The sequence below is a fragment of the Somniosus microcephalus genome, chromosome 7 (assembly GCF_052327205.1).
Source record: "Somniosus microcephalus isolate GS21.2 chromosome 7, FLI_Smic_1.0, whole genome shotgun sequence".
NCBI lineage: Eukaryota > Metazoa > Chordata > Chondrichthyes > Squaliformes > Somniosidae > Somniosus > Somniosus microcephalus.
The window spans coordinates 71,734,481-71,751,532 of record NC_140993.1 but is presented as its reverse complement, the minus strand read 5'-3'; the positions used below and the strand labels follow the sequence as shown (position 1 = coordinate 71,751,532).

At 45.0% G+C, this 17,052-nt stretch overlaps 1 protein-coding gene across 9 annotated transcripts in view; it reads right to left on the bottom strand.

Annotated features, from left to right (window-relative positions):
- LOC147114715 (SWI/SNF complex subunit SMARCC1-like) overlaps window positions 1-17,052 on the bottom strand; it is a 256,482-nt gene that overhangs the window by 103,475 nt on the left and 135,955 nt on the right. For 7 of the 9 annotated variants that reach the window (XR_015078977.1, XM_085992581.1, XM_085992587.1 and 4 more), the window contains 2 exons: window positions 4,819-4,880; window positions 2,677-2,803 (listed from right to left, as the gene is read on the bottom strand). Coding sequence is in view for 8 of the 9 variants with exons in the window: in XM_085992581.1 (XP_085848707.1) it covers window positions 2,677-2,803; window positions 4,819-4,880 (189 nt within the window). In the remaining variant the exon portion in view is untranslated. The remainder of the gene's footprint in view (window positions 1-2,676; window positions 2,804-4,818; window positions 4,881-17,052) is intronic. The other 2 variants (XM_085992582.1, XM_085992586.1) reach the window with 1 other exon arrangement.

Here is a 17,052-nt window from a genome sequence, read left to right as displayed (position 1 = left end):
GCATCTGACCAGCAGTTTTGAAAACAAGAGTGAAGAACTGAGGTCACCCACTAAGTGCACTGTATCAACTGCCCTTAAAGATGTTTACGATCATATATTTCACCTCCATCGATTCCAATTCTACAATTGGAAACCACCAAGATTAAACCCACAGTGGACCAGCAATATTCTCTCTCTCTGCAGATTCAAGTACCAGTTGGCCAGATTGAATTGTAAAATTATAAAGCAAACGTTTGTTAGAGGATACAAAGATCTCTTAACTTTCCCTTTGCTAACTAAAACTGGAAATTTTGTCAGGTTAAGTCACATCACTTTGCAACAATCATCTTTCTCTGCACACATGAACCTTGGAAATAAAGTCTGTCCCAATCAGCGAGAGTTCCTCCAGTTTGTCGGGACAAACTGAGCAATGGGGAGCGTGTTCTTGCACTCATCATCTCCCTTCAGTTTTCTGTCATCGCTCCTGAAGGTGTTAACTCTTCAATATATTCTTGGGATGTGACAGACACTGAAAAAGCAGTATTTATTGCACATCTCTCGTTGCCCTGAAGGCATTAAAAGTCAACCACGCAGTATGGGGCTAGTCACATGTCGGGCCAGAGCACGTTGGGGCGGCAGGTTTCCCTCCCTGAAGGTCAATAGTGAACCAGTTGGGCTTTTATGACAAACAGATTGTTTTCTGGTGCCAGCCCACAAGTTTCCAGATTTCTTGAATTCAAAATTAATTTTAACACGAGCTAATCCTGCACCATAACCCCTTGTCTTCCGTACTCTCCTCTTGTTGGGGGGACAGCTCCATGGGTACCTTGCCCAAATGGTTACTGCTCACTTGAGCCTAAAGTGAGTGCCAACCTACTGAAACATGTAGGGTACGATGGCCAATTTCAATGCAGTCATAACCAGATGCACACAGCAGGAGTCAATGAAGAGACAGCAGAATCAGGATCCCCCAGCTACTTTCCCATCCCCTATCTCAAAGCCCAGAAGCAAGGAGACGAATTGCAGCATACGCATTGCTGTTCTGACTGAGATCAACCAACTCCACACAGCTGAGAAATCAAACCTGGGCCCTTTCTGGTCTATTTGGCTGAATACATAAGGCAATACATTACCCAGTAAACCAGACACGCCACGAGCTTCCATTACTCAGTCCGCCAGCACCAAACAGTTGTTTTCTATTTGTGCCCTTGTATATGTAAAGTTCCTTGAACTGCCTGCTTCAGCTTTTTCAGCTTCTCAGGCCTGCATGATTTTAAAAAGCTGCTTCGATGGGTTGATTTAGGCCAGAGATTGTCAAACTTGTGGAGCTGGGAACCAGATACACAGAAGGAAAAGGGCAACAACTGTATGTGAACACCATGACCTCCAACACAAAAGCAAAATACTGTAGGTGCTGGAAATCTGAAATAAACGGAAAATGCTGGAAATACTCAGCAGGTCAGAGCAGAGTTAACATTTCAGGTCGATGACATTTTGTTCGATCATCTACCCGAAATGTTAACTTAGTTTCTCTCGCCACAGATGCTGCCTGACCTGCTGAGTATTACCAGCTTTTTCTGTACGTACCTCCACCTTCCCCTCCTAGTTACACACCATCCTGACTTGGGGATCCATTCTTGCAAAATCCTGGAACGACTCACCCAACAGCAGTATGGGAGCACCTTCACCACATGAGCTACAGAGATACTAGCAGTGAGCAGAGCACGTGTCACAGTAGACCAAGTGGCAGAAAACAAAGGAGGGCAGTGGATCAGACAAGGTCAAACCAGTAATGGGACAAGTCAGCTGAAATTGGAATTATCAACAGGGAACGGTGCAAATGGTGCTGCCAACACTCAGACATCCTAGAATTTTCAATTTGTTTGCTTAAATACTCGAGTCACAAGGCAAATTTGAAATCTAGCCTTTATCAACAGCCCACTCACAATGTGGCACATGATCCCAACCCCCCCACCCCATTCCTAAGGGTTGAGCACCCGACCCACTATGACAGAGCACGTCTATCCCATTTTAAAACTGCTAAATGTTACCTTATTACTCTAAGGAAGTTTTTTTTTAATAAAGAGAAATACTGAGAACATTGCTGATGAATAAAGGACATTAGATTAACATCTTTTCTAAGTGCCTAACACGTAGAAGCGACCAAGCTTTATTTTGTTGAACCGGACGAGAATGATATTCAATATCAAAATTATTTGCAGCACCTGCATGCCTTTGGCGTGGCCTCCCAGAACCAACCTCAGGCTAAATCACGATGTGCAGAAATTTGGTGCACTGCTCGACCCCAAACAACTTCCCCACCCCCCACAGCTGTTCATGACCAGATTGCTCCAATCCACTTCCATGCCTTAATCAGCTCACTTTTGAACTTCTCCATAATTTCCTGCCAGCTCAACCTACGACAGGTCACAACTCACCTACTGTAGCATCTCCTCCAGCCTTGCACACTAGCATGCACCCTCCAGTCCTCAACACTGAGCTATACCGGGTGATCGCTTAGTCAGTGACTGCTCTCCAGCTCGTGAACTTTCTCCCTAAACCCCTGCACTTTGTCACTTCCCTCCCCGTTTACAAAACCCTTACACTCACTGCACAACTGACAACATTCAATTTGGCCGCCTGCTCGCCATCCATTTCGAAGGAACTCACTGCATGAAAGGCACTTCTTGCGCCTACCTGGCTTAATATCCGTGTTAGCAGTTTCCCCTTCCATGGGTTTCTCAGATGCCAGCTCCTTGGGAGATGGAACTTGCATCTTCTCTGTACTCTCGGAAGCTGCTTCAGTCTCTTCTTTGTTTTCTACCTAGTAAAAGGCAAACATGTCTGTTGAATACGTAACTCCCTGGTAAGGTTTCCTGGTCTGCGTTGGAGGATGATTGTTGCTCAACCTTGTAAAAGGCTCGAGAGATTTTGAGGCGGACAAGGATGGGTAGTGCACCAAGGTTACAGTCATAGATTTAGGACAGAGAATAGAAGAAATTCTCTTTTATACCAGATGGCTGAGGCTGTGGAATGCAGTACTGGAGCTAGTAATTGAAGCAGAGACCACATCAACATTTAAGAATAGATTAGGTAAGTGGTTGAAGGAAAAGGGGATAAAGGTATATAGGAACAGGGTGGCCACAAGGGACTAGGAGTACTGCTTGTGTGGAGGACAAACATGGGCTGGCTGGGCTCATTGGCCTGCTTCCATGTAATTTGTATGTAATTCTATTACAGGGCTCATCAAGCAGTGAGATGTTCTCACCTAGGCCAGGCAACTTACTCGCAGGCCTCTGCCAAGGTCTCGTTCGTTTATACAGCATCTTTAACGTAGTAAAACATCCCAAGCAGCTTCACAGGAGCATAATCAGACACAAATTGACAGGGCTAAAGAAGGAGATGTTGGGACAGGTAACCAAAAGCTTAGTCAGAGATAGGAAATGATTGAAGGGGTTAAATAGATCACAGCTATTCCAACACTGGTTTCCCAAGAGAGGAAATGAAGTGTGGCTCTTGGGTGCTCTCCAAGTTAGGGGAATGTAGTCAGTATTTGGAATGGCAGCCATTATTGTGCAGAATATTGAAATGTTTTAATTTTGTTTAAGCAGACATTGGAGCAAAAAATTATTTTAAAGAGCGTTTTAAAAGGACAGATTTAGAGGGAGAATTACAGATTTTAGGGCCTAGATAGCGGAAGGGACAAACATCAATGGTGGGGCGAAACAAGTGGGGGATGCATGATGAGACAGTAGGAGGAAAGTTCTGAGGGTTGTAGAACAGCAGCAGTTTAGAGAGATAGGGAGGAGCGATATCAGGGAGAGATTGGAACACAAGGGTGAGGATTTTAAATTTATGGGGTTCATTGTAGATCAGCGAGCACAGGCGTGATGGGTTAATGGGACCTGGTGCAAGTTAGGATACAGGCAGTGGGGTTTTAAATGATCAAGTCAATGGAGGGTGCAACATGGGAGGCTGGTCACAAAAACACTGGAAATGTCGAGTCTGCAGGTAACAAAAGCGTGGACGAGGGATTTAGCTGCAGATAGGCTGAGACGGGCGGATAATATGGAGATGAAAATAGGTGGTCTTGGTGATGAAACATCTCCAGAATTTTCTCTCCAGATGGAAGATAGCTGGCTGTTGCGCAGCACCTCAACCACACAACAGCGCAGGAGCTTGGAAGTACATTCATCACTTGCAAAAAATGTGCTGATCCATACCCTCATCAGCTGCTGGGAAATGCATAACTGCTATCTACCAATGACACCCCTCGCTTCCCCGTGTGCTTTTCACCACCTTCCAGGAGGAGACAATCAGCTTCCGTGACACATTTACTAGGGTCATAACACTCTTGCCGTCATGTCAGAGGTTTGTGGGTTATAAACCCCACATCAAGCCTCGAGTACATAATCCAGGCTGACGCTCCCATGCAAGACTGAAGGAGTGCTGCATTGTCGGAGGAGCATTTCATCAGATGAGACTCCAGACCAAGGTCTCATTTGTCTGTATAGCTGGATGTTTTAAGATTCAATGACACTGGGGCAAGGAATTCTCACTTGCGTGGCCAACATCCTTCCCTCAACCAGTAGCACCAAAAACAGATTAACTGGTCATGCATTTGATGGCTGCTCATATGTTATCGTTTGGGTAAGAATGGATTCATAATAGTCACGGCACTTCAAAAATAATTCACTGCATCGAGTACTTTGGGATGTTTTGTCACTATAAAAAAAGGTGCTATACAAACTTATCTTTCCTTCAGCACACAGGGCTCAGCACTAGAATTGCATATCATCTTGCCACACCCCCATTAGTGTGCAGAAAACTTTCACTCACTTTTTCTGGTTCTTGCCCTTCAGATTCCTGAGTTTCCATTTTTTCCTCTTCAACATCTGCTGCTTAAGAAACAAAATTAAAACATTTCAATATTTCGTACAATAATTGCTATGATTCCAAATACTGACTACATTCCCCTTACTTAATAGAGAGCACCCAAGTGCCACTTCCTCTTTTTGAAACCAATGTTGGAATAGCTGTTTAGCCCTTCCAATCATCTCTTGCTGAAGACAGGTACTGACATGAATCTACTTGGTAAGGAATGGCAGGCTATTAGGCCATGATGGTCATCACACCAATATCCAGAACTGCAAACTTACAGCAGCAGTCAGTGGACAATCAGGAGCGAGAAGCCTGGTTGACGTTCCCCTTTCCTAGCCCATTTGTAGGGAAACTAATTGTAGCTCTTCTGCTAACAGCACAGATCAGAGATCAAGCTGTGACTTTATGATCTGTATAATTTAATCCCAAAGTGTAAAAAAGGATAGGCATCTTAGTTCTATTGTCATTTAATCCCATCACAGACCTTCCCTTTTGTTCTTTCCTCCCCTCCCCCACCCGTTCCCTGCCCCTGCACTTGCTTAAAACCTGTTACATCTCTAACTTTTTCCAGTTCTGATGAAAGGTCATTGACCTGAAACGCTAACTCTCTCTCTCTCTCTCCAGATGCTGCTGGACCTGCTGAATATTCCCAGCATTTTCTGTTTTTATTTCAGATTTCCAGAATCTGCAGTATTTTGCTTTGGTATTATTCTATTTGCACTTATATTGCTTATATCTTGGTTGGTTCCATTTGAATTTGCACATTGAGATTTGGAAAGAGCTGTTGTTGGTGCTGTCACCTCACTGATGGATAAATCCTAAATGAGAACACCAAGATACGTCAGTATCAGCAACTGGGGGTGCAGCTACATAGATCATTAAAATGTCATGGACAAGTGCAGAAAATAATCAAACGCTAAAGGAATGCTACCGTTTATATCTAGACTAGAAGACTAGAATAAAAGAGGGTAGAAGTCATGCTAGTTATACAAAGCCCTGGTTGCACCACACCTGGAGTACTGTGAGCAGTTCTGGGCACCGCACCTTACAAAGATATATTGGCCTTGGAGGGAGTGCAGCGTAGATGTTCCAGAATGATACCTGGACTCCAGGGGTTAAATTACAAGGAAAGACAACACAAACTAGGATTGTATTCCCTGGAATTTAGAAGGTGAATACAGGAAACTTTTGTTTATCCGCGAGGGGCTACTCAAGTTCAGCTATATGGAAATCACCGTAAGCATTCATTCCCTCCCCCACCGGCGCACCGTGGCTGCAGTGTGTACCATCTACAAGATGCACTGCAGCAACTTGCCAAGGATTCTTAGACAGCACCTCCCAAACCGGCAGCCTCTACCACCTGGATGATCAAGGCCAGCAGGCACATGGGAACACCACCACCTCCAAGTTACACAGCGTCCTAACTTGGACATATATCGCCGTTCCTTCATCATCGCTGGGTCAAAATCCTGGAACTCCTGCCCTAACAACACTGTGGGAGTACCTTCACCACACAGACTGCAGCGGTTCAAGGCGGCAGCTCAGCACCACCACCTTGGGGTAATTAGGGATGGGCAATAAGTGCTGGCCTTGCCAGTGATGCCCACATACCAAGAACAAAATTTTAAAAATGGATTTAAACGTTATGGCCTCGAGTTTCCGCTAGTTATCAGCGGAATCCGGCTGAAATCTGCCAAACCAGTGCCAAATTTTAAACATAAATTACGTCAATCGTAAATTGCTGGTTTAACAAATATCACACTGAAGCCAGTCCCACCCACAAAACTGGCCATGCCCCCAGATCGAAATAATGAGCAGGGCGAGTTTCCACCAATTGCACCCACTTCAGGAGGCTGTTCAAATTAAGCTAGCTTTATTGTGTTTTTTTTAAATTTTTTTATAAAAGCACAGGCATTAGTACGCACGTTTTTAACGATTAAAAAAATTAATTTACTGCGAAACTGACTGGTGTACACCAATGAAACTAGTATTAGCTGAAAATTAATTGGTATAGTATTAAAAATGCACCAGGTTATCACTCTTAAATACATCAATGAATATATTTTAAAAACAAGAAAAAAATCCAATTACATTCTATTACACTGCCTAATTGCACTGGTTCAGAGATTTTACATTTGTGATTATGCAAATGAGCTTGGTCAGAAACTTGAACCATCACTTCACTTTGGAAAAACAGTGCAATTCCAAGTGCAATTTGTGCCCAGCTTGCAGACAGTGCCCAACCTGGAAACTCTACCCCTATACGCAAGGCCTCAGGCTCCATGGTGCTCACCTGTGTGACCCAAGATAACTGGCTTAGTCCAAATCAGGAAGTGACTTCACTCACTAGGCCAACTGGCAAGCTAAAAATAAAATATTGCATAGTTCTTAAAAAATTACATGTACAAACAATGCTCCCTCTAATTTTTTTCGTATGTGGTCCCTTTAACTGGCCACGCAGCCCATTCTGATGGATGCGTGATTTCTTCCACGTAAAAGATGGTGAGCAGCCTGCACGGGACCTCACGACCGCTGCATGTTCGCGCAGCTTCGTGGGAACATTGGGTACAGTTGTGTAGCCGTTATGGCACAGGGCTAGACAATCACTAGTTCAAATCCCACCATTGCACAGTGAAATTGAATTAAATAGGTTAGAGAATGTGAGCTGGCACCAGAAAAAAACCACAAAAGCTTCTGGATTGTCATAAAAACCCAAATGCTTCACAAATGCCCTTCAGGGAAGGGAACCTACAACCTGGTCTGGCCAACACAGAACTATAGTTGACTGTATGCTCGACTCTTATTGCCCTCTGAAGCAAGTTAGCAAGATAATCACTACTTGGGCAGTATTTGAAACAGTGCACATATGCAAAGCAAAATTTTCCTTTAGTGTTGCTTCAGTACATGGCTTAGTGGTAAGCAAATGCCACCAGACTACAAAAGCCAGCAGTAACTGTCAAGTATACGGAAACCTTCTCCCACTTTGCAAGATTTTCCCAGCTTCCCTCCCCTTGTTATTCTCCTGCAACAATCAGTACATCCTCTGGACAAGTTTTGTTTCTGTAATTTCTCTCATCACCTCCTTTGGCCTTTTCACCATCACTTCTGTCACTTTATGATCCACTGCCCTCCACCCAATCAGATGTCCTTTTTTCGTTTGCGGTCACCTTGTCTCCTGCTCTGTGTCTGCTCACAAACTGCTCGTCTGCAACATTTTCCAGTTCAGACAAAAAGTCACAGACCTGAAACATTAACACTGTTTCTTTACGTTCCACAAATGCTGTCAGACCTGCTGAGTGTTGCCATCATTTTGTTTTGCTTTTATTTCAGACTTCCAGCATCTGCAGTATTTTGCTTTTTGAAAAGTAAACTTGCTAGATTCGCCTTAGGCCAGAGGCAGAAAAAATCCAATTTTAAAAAAGTTTTCCCCAGATGCTAATCTTAATAGATTTTTAAAGGTTAAACTTTTAAAAAGTGTAATGACCAAAGCACTAAGAAACTGTAAAACGATGAACAATGTGAAATTTTTCTGGACTAACACAAACCACACTTGCAATTGTAAGGCACCAATTCAACCTCCCACCTCCAAGCGCTCAAGTCCACTTGTCCTGCAAACAGCTCAACTGCAAATACAAAATAAGGGCTCGACTCTCACATTAAGTCAGACTAAGGAGGACATGAACCAGCCAGATCTGCCACAACGGCCTTTTCCAGTCCAGTACATTCGTACATCCAAGATCATTTCTCTTGTCTGTATCATCAATAATTTTTAGCAATTCCCTGCTTAGATTACCTATTCTACATTACAACACTGGCCACAGTTCAAAAAGTACTTCATTGGCTGTAAAGCGCTTTGGGAAGTCTGGCGGTCGTGAAAGGCACTATATAAACGCAATTCTTTCTTTCGACTGTATAAATTATCTATTCTAGAGAAGGTACATTTCATCAATTCTACAGAATGTGAAGAGCAGTAATAAAAACAGAAAATGCTGGAAATACTCAGGTCAGGTAGCATCTTTTCTTTATTGGTTTATGGGATGTGGAAGTCGCTGGTGAGGCCAGCATTTATTGCCCATCCCTAATTGCCGTAGAGAAGGAGGTGGTGAGTTGCCTTCTTGAACCGCTGCAGTCCGTGTGGTGAAAGTACCTCCACAGTGCTGTCTGGTAGGGAGTTCCAGGATTTTGACCCAGCTGCGATGAAGGATCGGCGATATATTTCTAAGTCAGGAAGGTGTGTGACTTGGAGGGGAACTTGGAGGTGGTGGTGTTCCCATGCGCCTGCTGCCCTTGTCGACGAATTGCTGCAGTGCATCTTGTAGATGGTACATACTGCAGCCACGGTACGCCTGTGGTGGAGGGAGTGAATGTTTAAGGTGGTGGATGGGGCGCCAATCAAGCGGGCTGCTTTGTCCTGGATGGTGTCGAGCTTCTTGAATGTTGTTGGAGCTGCACTCGTCCAGGCAGTATTCCATCACATTCCTGACTTGTGCCTTGTAGATGGTGGAAAGGCTTGGGGAGTCAGGAGGTGAGACAGTCGCCAGACAATATCTAGCCTCTGACCTGCTCTTGTTGCCACAGTATTTATGTGGCTGGTCCAGTTAAGTTTCTGGTCAATGGTGACCCCCCAGGTTGTTGATGGTGGGGGATTTGGTGATGGTAATGCCGTTGGATGTCAAGGGGCTGTGGTTCAACTCTCGCTCGTTAGAGATAGTCATTACCTGGCACTTCTGTAGCGCAAATGTTACCTGCCACTTACCAGCCCAAGCCTGAATGTCATCCAGGTCTTGTTGCATGCGGGCATGGACTGCTTCATTATTTGAGGAGTTGTGAATGACACTGAACAATGCGCAGTCATCAGCGAACATCCCCATTTCTGACCTTATGTTGGAGGGAAGGTCATTGATGAAGCAGCTGAAGATGTTTGGGCCTAGGACACTGCCCTGAGGAACTCCTGCAATGTCCTGGGGCTGTAATCATTGACCTTCAACCACCACAACCATCTTCCTTTGTGCTAGGTATGACTCCAGCCAGTGGAGAGTTTACCACCACCCACCCTCCCCCAACTCCCACTGACTTAAGTTTTACTAGGGCTCATTGATGCCACTCGGTCAAATGCTGTCTTGATGTCAAGGGCAGTCACTCTCACCTCACCTCTGGAATTCAGCTCTTTTGTCCATGTTTGGACCAAGGCTGTAATGAGGTCAGGAGCAGAGTGGTCTTGGCGGAACCCAAGCTGGGCAGGTTATTGGTGAGTAAGTGCCGCTTGATACCACTTTTGATGACACCTTCCATCAATTTGCTGATGATCGAGAGTAGACTGATGGTGCAGCAATTGGCCGGATTGGATTTGTCCTGCTTTTTGTGGACAGGACATAACTGGGTAGTTCTCCACATTGTCAGATAGATGCCAGTGTTGTCGCTGTACTGGAACAGCTTGGCTAGAGGCACGGCTAGTTCTGGTGCACCAGTCTTCAGCGCGACAGCCGGGATGTTGTCAGGGCCCATAGCCTTTGCTGTATCCAATGTGCTCAACCGTTTCTTGATATCACGTGGAGTGAATTGAATTGACTGAAGACTGGCTTCTGTGATGGTGGGGACCTCAGAAGTAGGCCGATATGGATCATCCACTCGGCACTTCTGGCTGAAGATGGTTACAAACGCTTCACTCTTGTCTTTTGCACTCACGTGCTGGGCTGCACCATCATTGAGGATGGGGATATTCATGGAGCCTCCTCCTCCAGAAATAAGAGAAGTAGGCCATTCGGCCCCTCGCACCTGCTCCGCCATTCAGTAAGATCATGACTTATCTTGGCCTCAGCTCCTGCCCACTCCCCATAACCCTGGATTCCCCAGTTTTTCTAAAATCTGTCTATCTCCGCCTTGAATATATTCAATGAGTTAGCCTCCACAGCTCTCTGGGATAAAGAATTCCCAAGATTTACAGCCCTCATCTCCATTTTAAATGGGCGACCCCTTCTTCTGAAACTATGCCCCCTAGTTCGAGATTCCTCCACGAGGGGAAACATCCTCCCTACATCTCCCCTGTCAAGCCCCCTCAGAATCTTATATGTTTCAATAAGATCACCTCTCATTCTTCTAAACTCTAATGAGCATAAGCCCAACCTGCTCAACCTTTCCGCATAAGACAACCGCTTCAACTCCAGAATCAACCTAGTGAACCTTCTCTGAACTGCTGGTTGTTTGATGGTCCACCACCACTCACGACTGGATGTGGCAGGACTGCAGAGCTTCGATCTAATGCGTTGATTGCTTAGCCCTGTCTATAGCATGCTGCTTCCACCTTTTAGCATGCATGCAGTCCTGTGTTGCAGCTTCCTCAGGTTGGCACCTCATTTTTAAGTACGCCTGGTGCTGCTCCTGGCATGCTCTTCTGCAATCCTTTTTGAACCACGGTTGGTCCCCTGACTTGATGGTAATGGTAGAGTGAGGGATATGCCAGGCCATGAGGTTACAGATTGTGGTGGAATACAATTCTGCTGCTGCTGATAGCCCACAGCGCCTCATGGATGCCCAGTTTTGAGCGGCTAGATCTGTTCTGAATCTATCCCATTTAGCATGGTGGTAGTGCCACACAACACAACAGAGGGTGTCCACAGTGTGAAGACGGGACTTCATCTCCACAATGACCGTGTGTTGGTCACTGCTACCAATACCGTCCTGGACAAATGCATCTGCGACATGTAGATTGGTGAAGACGAGGTCACTAGGTTTTTCCCTCGTGATAATTCTCTCGCCACCTGTCGCAGGCCCAAACTGGCAGCTGTCCTTCAGGACTTGGCCAGTAGTGGTGCTACCAAGCCACTCTTGGTGATGGACATTGAAGTCCCCCACCCAGAGTACATTCTGTGCCCTTGCTACTCTCAGTGCTTCTTCCAGGTGGTGTTCAACATGGCTGAGTACTGATTCATCAGTTGAGGGAGGGCGGTAGGTGGTAATCAGCAGGAGGTTTCCTTGCCTATGCTTGACCTGAAGCCATGAGACTTAATGGGGTCCGGATTCAATATTGAGGACTCCCAGGGCCACTCCTTCCCGACTGTATAGCACTGTGCTACCACCCCTGGTGGGTCTGTCCTGCCCGTGGGACAGGACATACCCAGGGGTGGTGATGGAGGAGTTTGGGACATTGGCTGAAAGGTATGATTCTGTGAGTATGAATATGTCAGACTGTTGCTTGACTAGTCTGTGGGACAACTCTCCCAGATGTTGGTGAGGAGGCCTTTGCAGGGTCGAGTGGGCTGGGTGTGCCGTTGCCGGTGCCGATGTCAATGCCGGGTGGTCCTTCCGGTTTCATTATTATTGTTGTTTTTCGTAGCGGTTTGTTACAACTGAGTGGCTTGCTAGGCCATTTCAGAGGGCAATTAAGACCTCTGGAGTAAGGGCAGCAGATTTCCTTCCCTAAAGGACATTAGTGGGCCAGATGGGTTTCTACAACAATCATTGTTTCATGGTTATCATTTAATTGAATTTAAATTCCCCAGCTACCATGGTGGGATTTGAACTCACGTCTCTGGATCCTTAGTCCAGGCCTCTGAATTACTAGCCCAGTGAGAAAAAGGTTAATGTTTCCGGTCGATGACCCTTCACCAGAACTGGAAAAAGTTAGAGAGATAACAGATTTTTAAGCAAGTGCAGGGGCAGGGAAAGGGGGAAAGGGGAGGAAAGAACAAAAGGGAAGGTCTGTGATAGGATGGAAGGCAGAAGAGATTAAAATACAAAAGGGATGATGGTTCTCTGTTCCAGAAGGTCCCAAGTTCAATTCCTGGTATGTGTGGCAGTACCTGACCTCAGCCAGGGTTGGTCGTCAGTACATTACAATTGGCCTCAGCACCCTTGAGTAGAGAGAGAAGAGCAAGAGGAAAGGAAAATAATCAGCCACCCCCCTGTGGATTAGAAGACAGTGACCACCCCTTCGCAAAAGGTTCACATGAAGTTAATGATTGCAGGAATTCCCTTTATGGATGAATGGCCCAACACTCATTGTTTAGGCTCACGCATGGAAACTAGCCACTTGATTGCAGTATCAAAAGTGTACTGCTAACAATGGAACCACACCACAACATAAGTCTAAGTCTTTGAAAGGAAAGATTTTAAAAAAGTACAATGCAAAGGAGACACTCGAGCACCTGTGCAGGGCCAGTGACAGACCAATCTCAGCAGGCACTTGGGCTGTGGGGTGAGACGAAGGCAGTGGGATTAGTTTTGGATTGCTCTCCTGTGCTGTAAACCTCCATGGTTCTTTTAGAGCAGTTAGCCTTTATTTGGGGAAGGGATAGGGAGGGAGAACAAAATGAAAAGCTAAGATTCGCAAGGGAACATGAATGCCTGTTCGCTGCCCATTTCACATCCAAGACATAGAATAATCAGCGAATCCAAAACTCTGCTACTCGTATCTTAACTCGCAACAAGTCCCATTCAACCATCAACCCTACACTGGTTCCCAATCCAGCAAAGTCTCAAATTTAAAACGCTCATGCTGGTGTTCAAATCCCTCCCTGGTCTCGCCCCTCCCTATGTCGAAACTCTCCTCCAGCCCCATTACTATCAGAGAGCTCTGCATTCCTCCAATTCTGACCTCTTGTGCATCCTTGACTTACTTCACCCCACCATGGGCAGCTATGCCTTTAGCTGTCTAAGCCCTAAACTCTGGAATTCCCTCCCTAAACCTATCCGCCTCTCTCCCCTCCTTAAAACCTACCTCTTTCATCAATCTTTTGATCACCTGTCTGAATATCTCCTGTGGCTTGGTGTCAAATTTTGTCTGATAATGTTCCCGTGAAGCGCCTTGGGAAGTTTTACTATGATAAAGGCACGATATAAATGCAAGTTGTTGTTAACCTCAGAAATTTCATAGGAAACCCAGGAACAGGAGTAGGCCATTCAGCCCCACGAGCCTGTTCAGCCATTCTAATAGATCATGGCTGATATGTACCTCAACTCCATTTACATGTCTTTGGTCCATATCCCTTGATACCCTTAACTGACAAAAAAAATCTTTCGAAAATTTAAATCTCAGTGCAGGATGTCATTCAGTCCATTGCCCTGGTGCCAGCTCCTCCAACAGATTTCAATTCTATTTCTATGCACCCTTCAATATTATTCTCTTCAAATGTTTTTATAATTCCATCTTAAAATGTCATCCAAGAAAACCATGAAAATGGAGGCACCAGTTTAGCCAGCTAATGTAAAAAGAACTACTAAAAACCACAGCGGATGGGTTCTCAAACCAATTTGAGAGCTGCTTCTACGAAGAGATTAAAGGTGCTTTATTTCAGATGAAATGTTAAACCTAGGTCTCAACTGCTTGTTCAAGGTGGATGTAAAAGATCCCATGACACGATTCGGAGAGCAGTTCTTCCAGTGCCCTGGTCATCATTTATGCCTCAACCAACACTAAAAACAGTTTAAATGCCATTAGTCTCCTGACTGTTGTGGGGCTTTGTAACGTAGCTGTTGTGATTAACTGCCAAACATCGAACCAGTTGCCCCTTTAATCAGCCCCAATCCCTCCCCAGCTAACCGGTTCCATATATTCAACCACGGTTTAAAGCAATGAAATCTAAAACGCGAGTTGGCTAGAATGGATTGGGGAACGTTACTTAAAGGGTTGACGGTGGATAGGCAATGGCAAACATTTAAAGGTCGCATGGATGAACTACAGAATTTGTTCATCCCTGTCTGGCATAAAAATAAAACAAAAAAGGTGGTGCAACCGTGGCTAACAAGGGAAATTAGGGATAGCATAAGATCCAAGGAGAGGACATATAAATTGGCCAGAAAAAGCAGCAAACCTGAGGATTAGGAGCAGTTTAGGATTCAGCAAAGGAGGACAAGAGGATTAATTAAGAGGGGGAAAAGAGAGTAAGCTTGCAGGGAACATCAAAACTGACTGTAAAAGCTTCTATAGATATGTGAAGAGAAAAAGATTGGTGAAGTCAAGCGTAGGTCCCTTGCAGTCAGAATCAGGGGAATTTATAATGGGGAACAAAGAAATGGCTGAACAATTAAATACATACTTTGGTTCTGTCTTCACAAAGGAGGACACAAATAATCTCCCAGAGATGTCGGGGAACATAGGGTCTAATGAGAGGGAGGAACTGAAAGAAATCAGTATTTGTAGCGAAATGGTGTTAGGGAAATTGACGGGATTGAAGGCCGATAACTCCCCAGGGCCTGATAATCTACATCCTAGGGTACTTAAGGAAGTGGCCCTACAAATAGATGCATTGCTGGTCTTCCAAAATTCTAGAGACTCTGGCACAGTTCCCATGGATTGGGGGGTAGCTAATGTAACCCCACTATTTAACAAAGGTGGTAGAGAGAAAATGGGGAATTATAGACCAGTAAGTCTGACATCGGTAGTGGGGAAAATTTGAGAGTCCATTATAAAAGATGTAATAGCAGAATACTTGCAAAACAGTGACAGGATCGGACAAAGTCAACATGGATTTACAAAAGGTAAATCGTGCTTGACTAATCTACTGGAATTTTTTGAGGATGTAACTGGTAAAGTAGATAAGGGAGAACCAGTGGATGTGGTGTATTTGGATTTTCAAAAGGCTTTCGATAAGGTCCCGCATAAGAGATTAGCGTGTAAAATTAAGGCACATGGGATTGGGGGCAAGGTATTGACTTGGATAGAGAACTGGTTGGCAGACAGAAAGCAAAGAGTTGGAATAAATGGGTCTTTTTCAGAGTGGCAGGCAGTGACTAGTGGGGTACCGCAGGGATCGGTCCTTGGACCCCAGCTATTCACAATGTATATGAATGATCTGGATGAGGGAACTAGATGTAATATCTCCAAGTTTGCAAACGACACAAAGATGGGTGGGCATGTGTGCTATGAGGAGGATGCAGAGAAGCTCCAGTGTGATTTGGACAGGTTGGTTGATTGGGCAGATGCAGTATAATGTGGATAAATGCGAGGTTATCCACTTTGGTGGCAAAAACAGGAAGGCAGATTATCTGAACGGTAATAGATTGGGAGAAGGGGAAGTGCAACGAGACCTGGGTGTCCTTGTGCACCAGTCGCTGAAAGTAAGCATGCAGGTGCAGCAGGCGGTTAAGAAGGCAAATGGTATGTTGGCCTTCGTAGCGAGAGGATTCGAGTACAGGAGCAAGGATGTCTTGCTGCAGTTGTACAGGGCCTTGGAGAGACCACACATCGAGTATTGTGTGCAGTATTGGTCGCCTTATCTGAGGAAGGATGTTCTTGCCATGGAGGGAGTGCAGCGAAGATTCACCAGACTGATACCTGGGATGGCAGGAATGACCTATGAGGCGAGATTGGGTCAATTGGGCTTATATTCGCTGGAGTTTAGATGAGAGGGGATCTCATTGAAACTTATAAAATTCTAACCGGACTGGACAGACTAGATGCAGGAAGGATGTTCCCGATGGCCGGCGAGTCCAGAACCAGGGGTCACAGTCTAAGGATAAGGGGTAAGCCATTTAGGACAGAGATGAGGAGGAATTTCTTCACCCAGAGAGTGGTGAACCTGTGGCATTCTCTGCCACAGAAGGCAGTTGAGGCTAACTTATTGAATATATTCAAGAAGGAGTTCGATATATTTCTTAAGGCTGAAGGGATCAAGGGATATGGGGAGAAAGCAGGGACAGGGTACTGAATTTGAATGATCTGCCATGATCTCATTAAATGGTGGAGCAGGCTCAAGGGGCCGAATGGCCTACTCCTGCTAATATCTTCTATGTTTCTATGTTTTGTTTCCTTCTCACTGAGCTAAACTCTGCTCTGGTTGATCGATTTAATCTTTTGATGCCCAAGGTGTGCTGCCAGTACCCGTTATTGTACATACACTGAGCTGACAAAACATGTTCACACACACTGACCCAACAGTAGAGAGAAAATCCAACCAGTACACTGAAGGGTCAAGGCCAAACAAATCGTTATTGCACCACTAACTTAAACATTAAATTTCAATCAGGGAATTACAAGCAACAATTGAGATTATTTTTTTTTTTTTAAATAAATGGGCTTCAAGCAGCTTTCTCATTGGAAAAAAATAGGTCACGTCCCTTTCCACAAGTCATTACCCAGTAAGTGACTTCACCCATCAAGGGCACAGGAAAACAAATCAAAGCAGCAGCTATCAGTATGTCGTTAACATTCATTAACAGTCAAACATCAACACTTAAATTTCAAGGGATCTACAG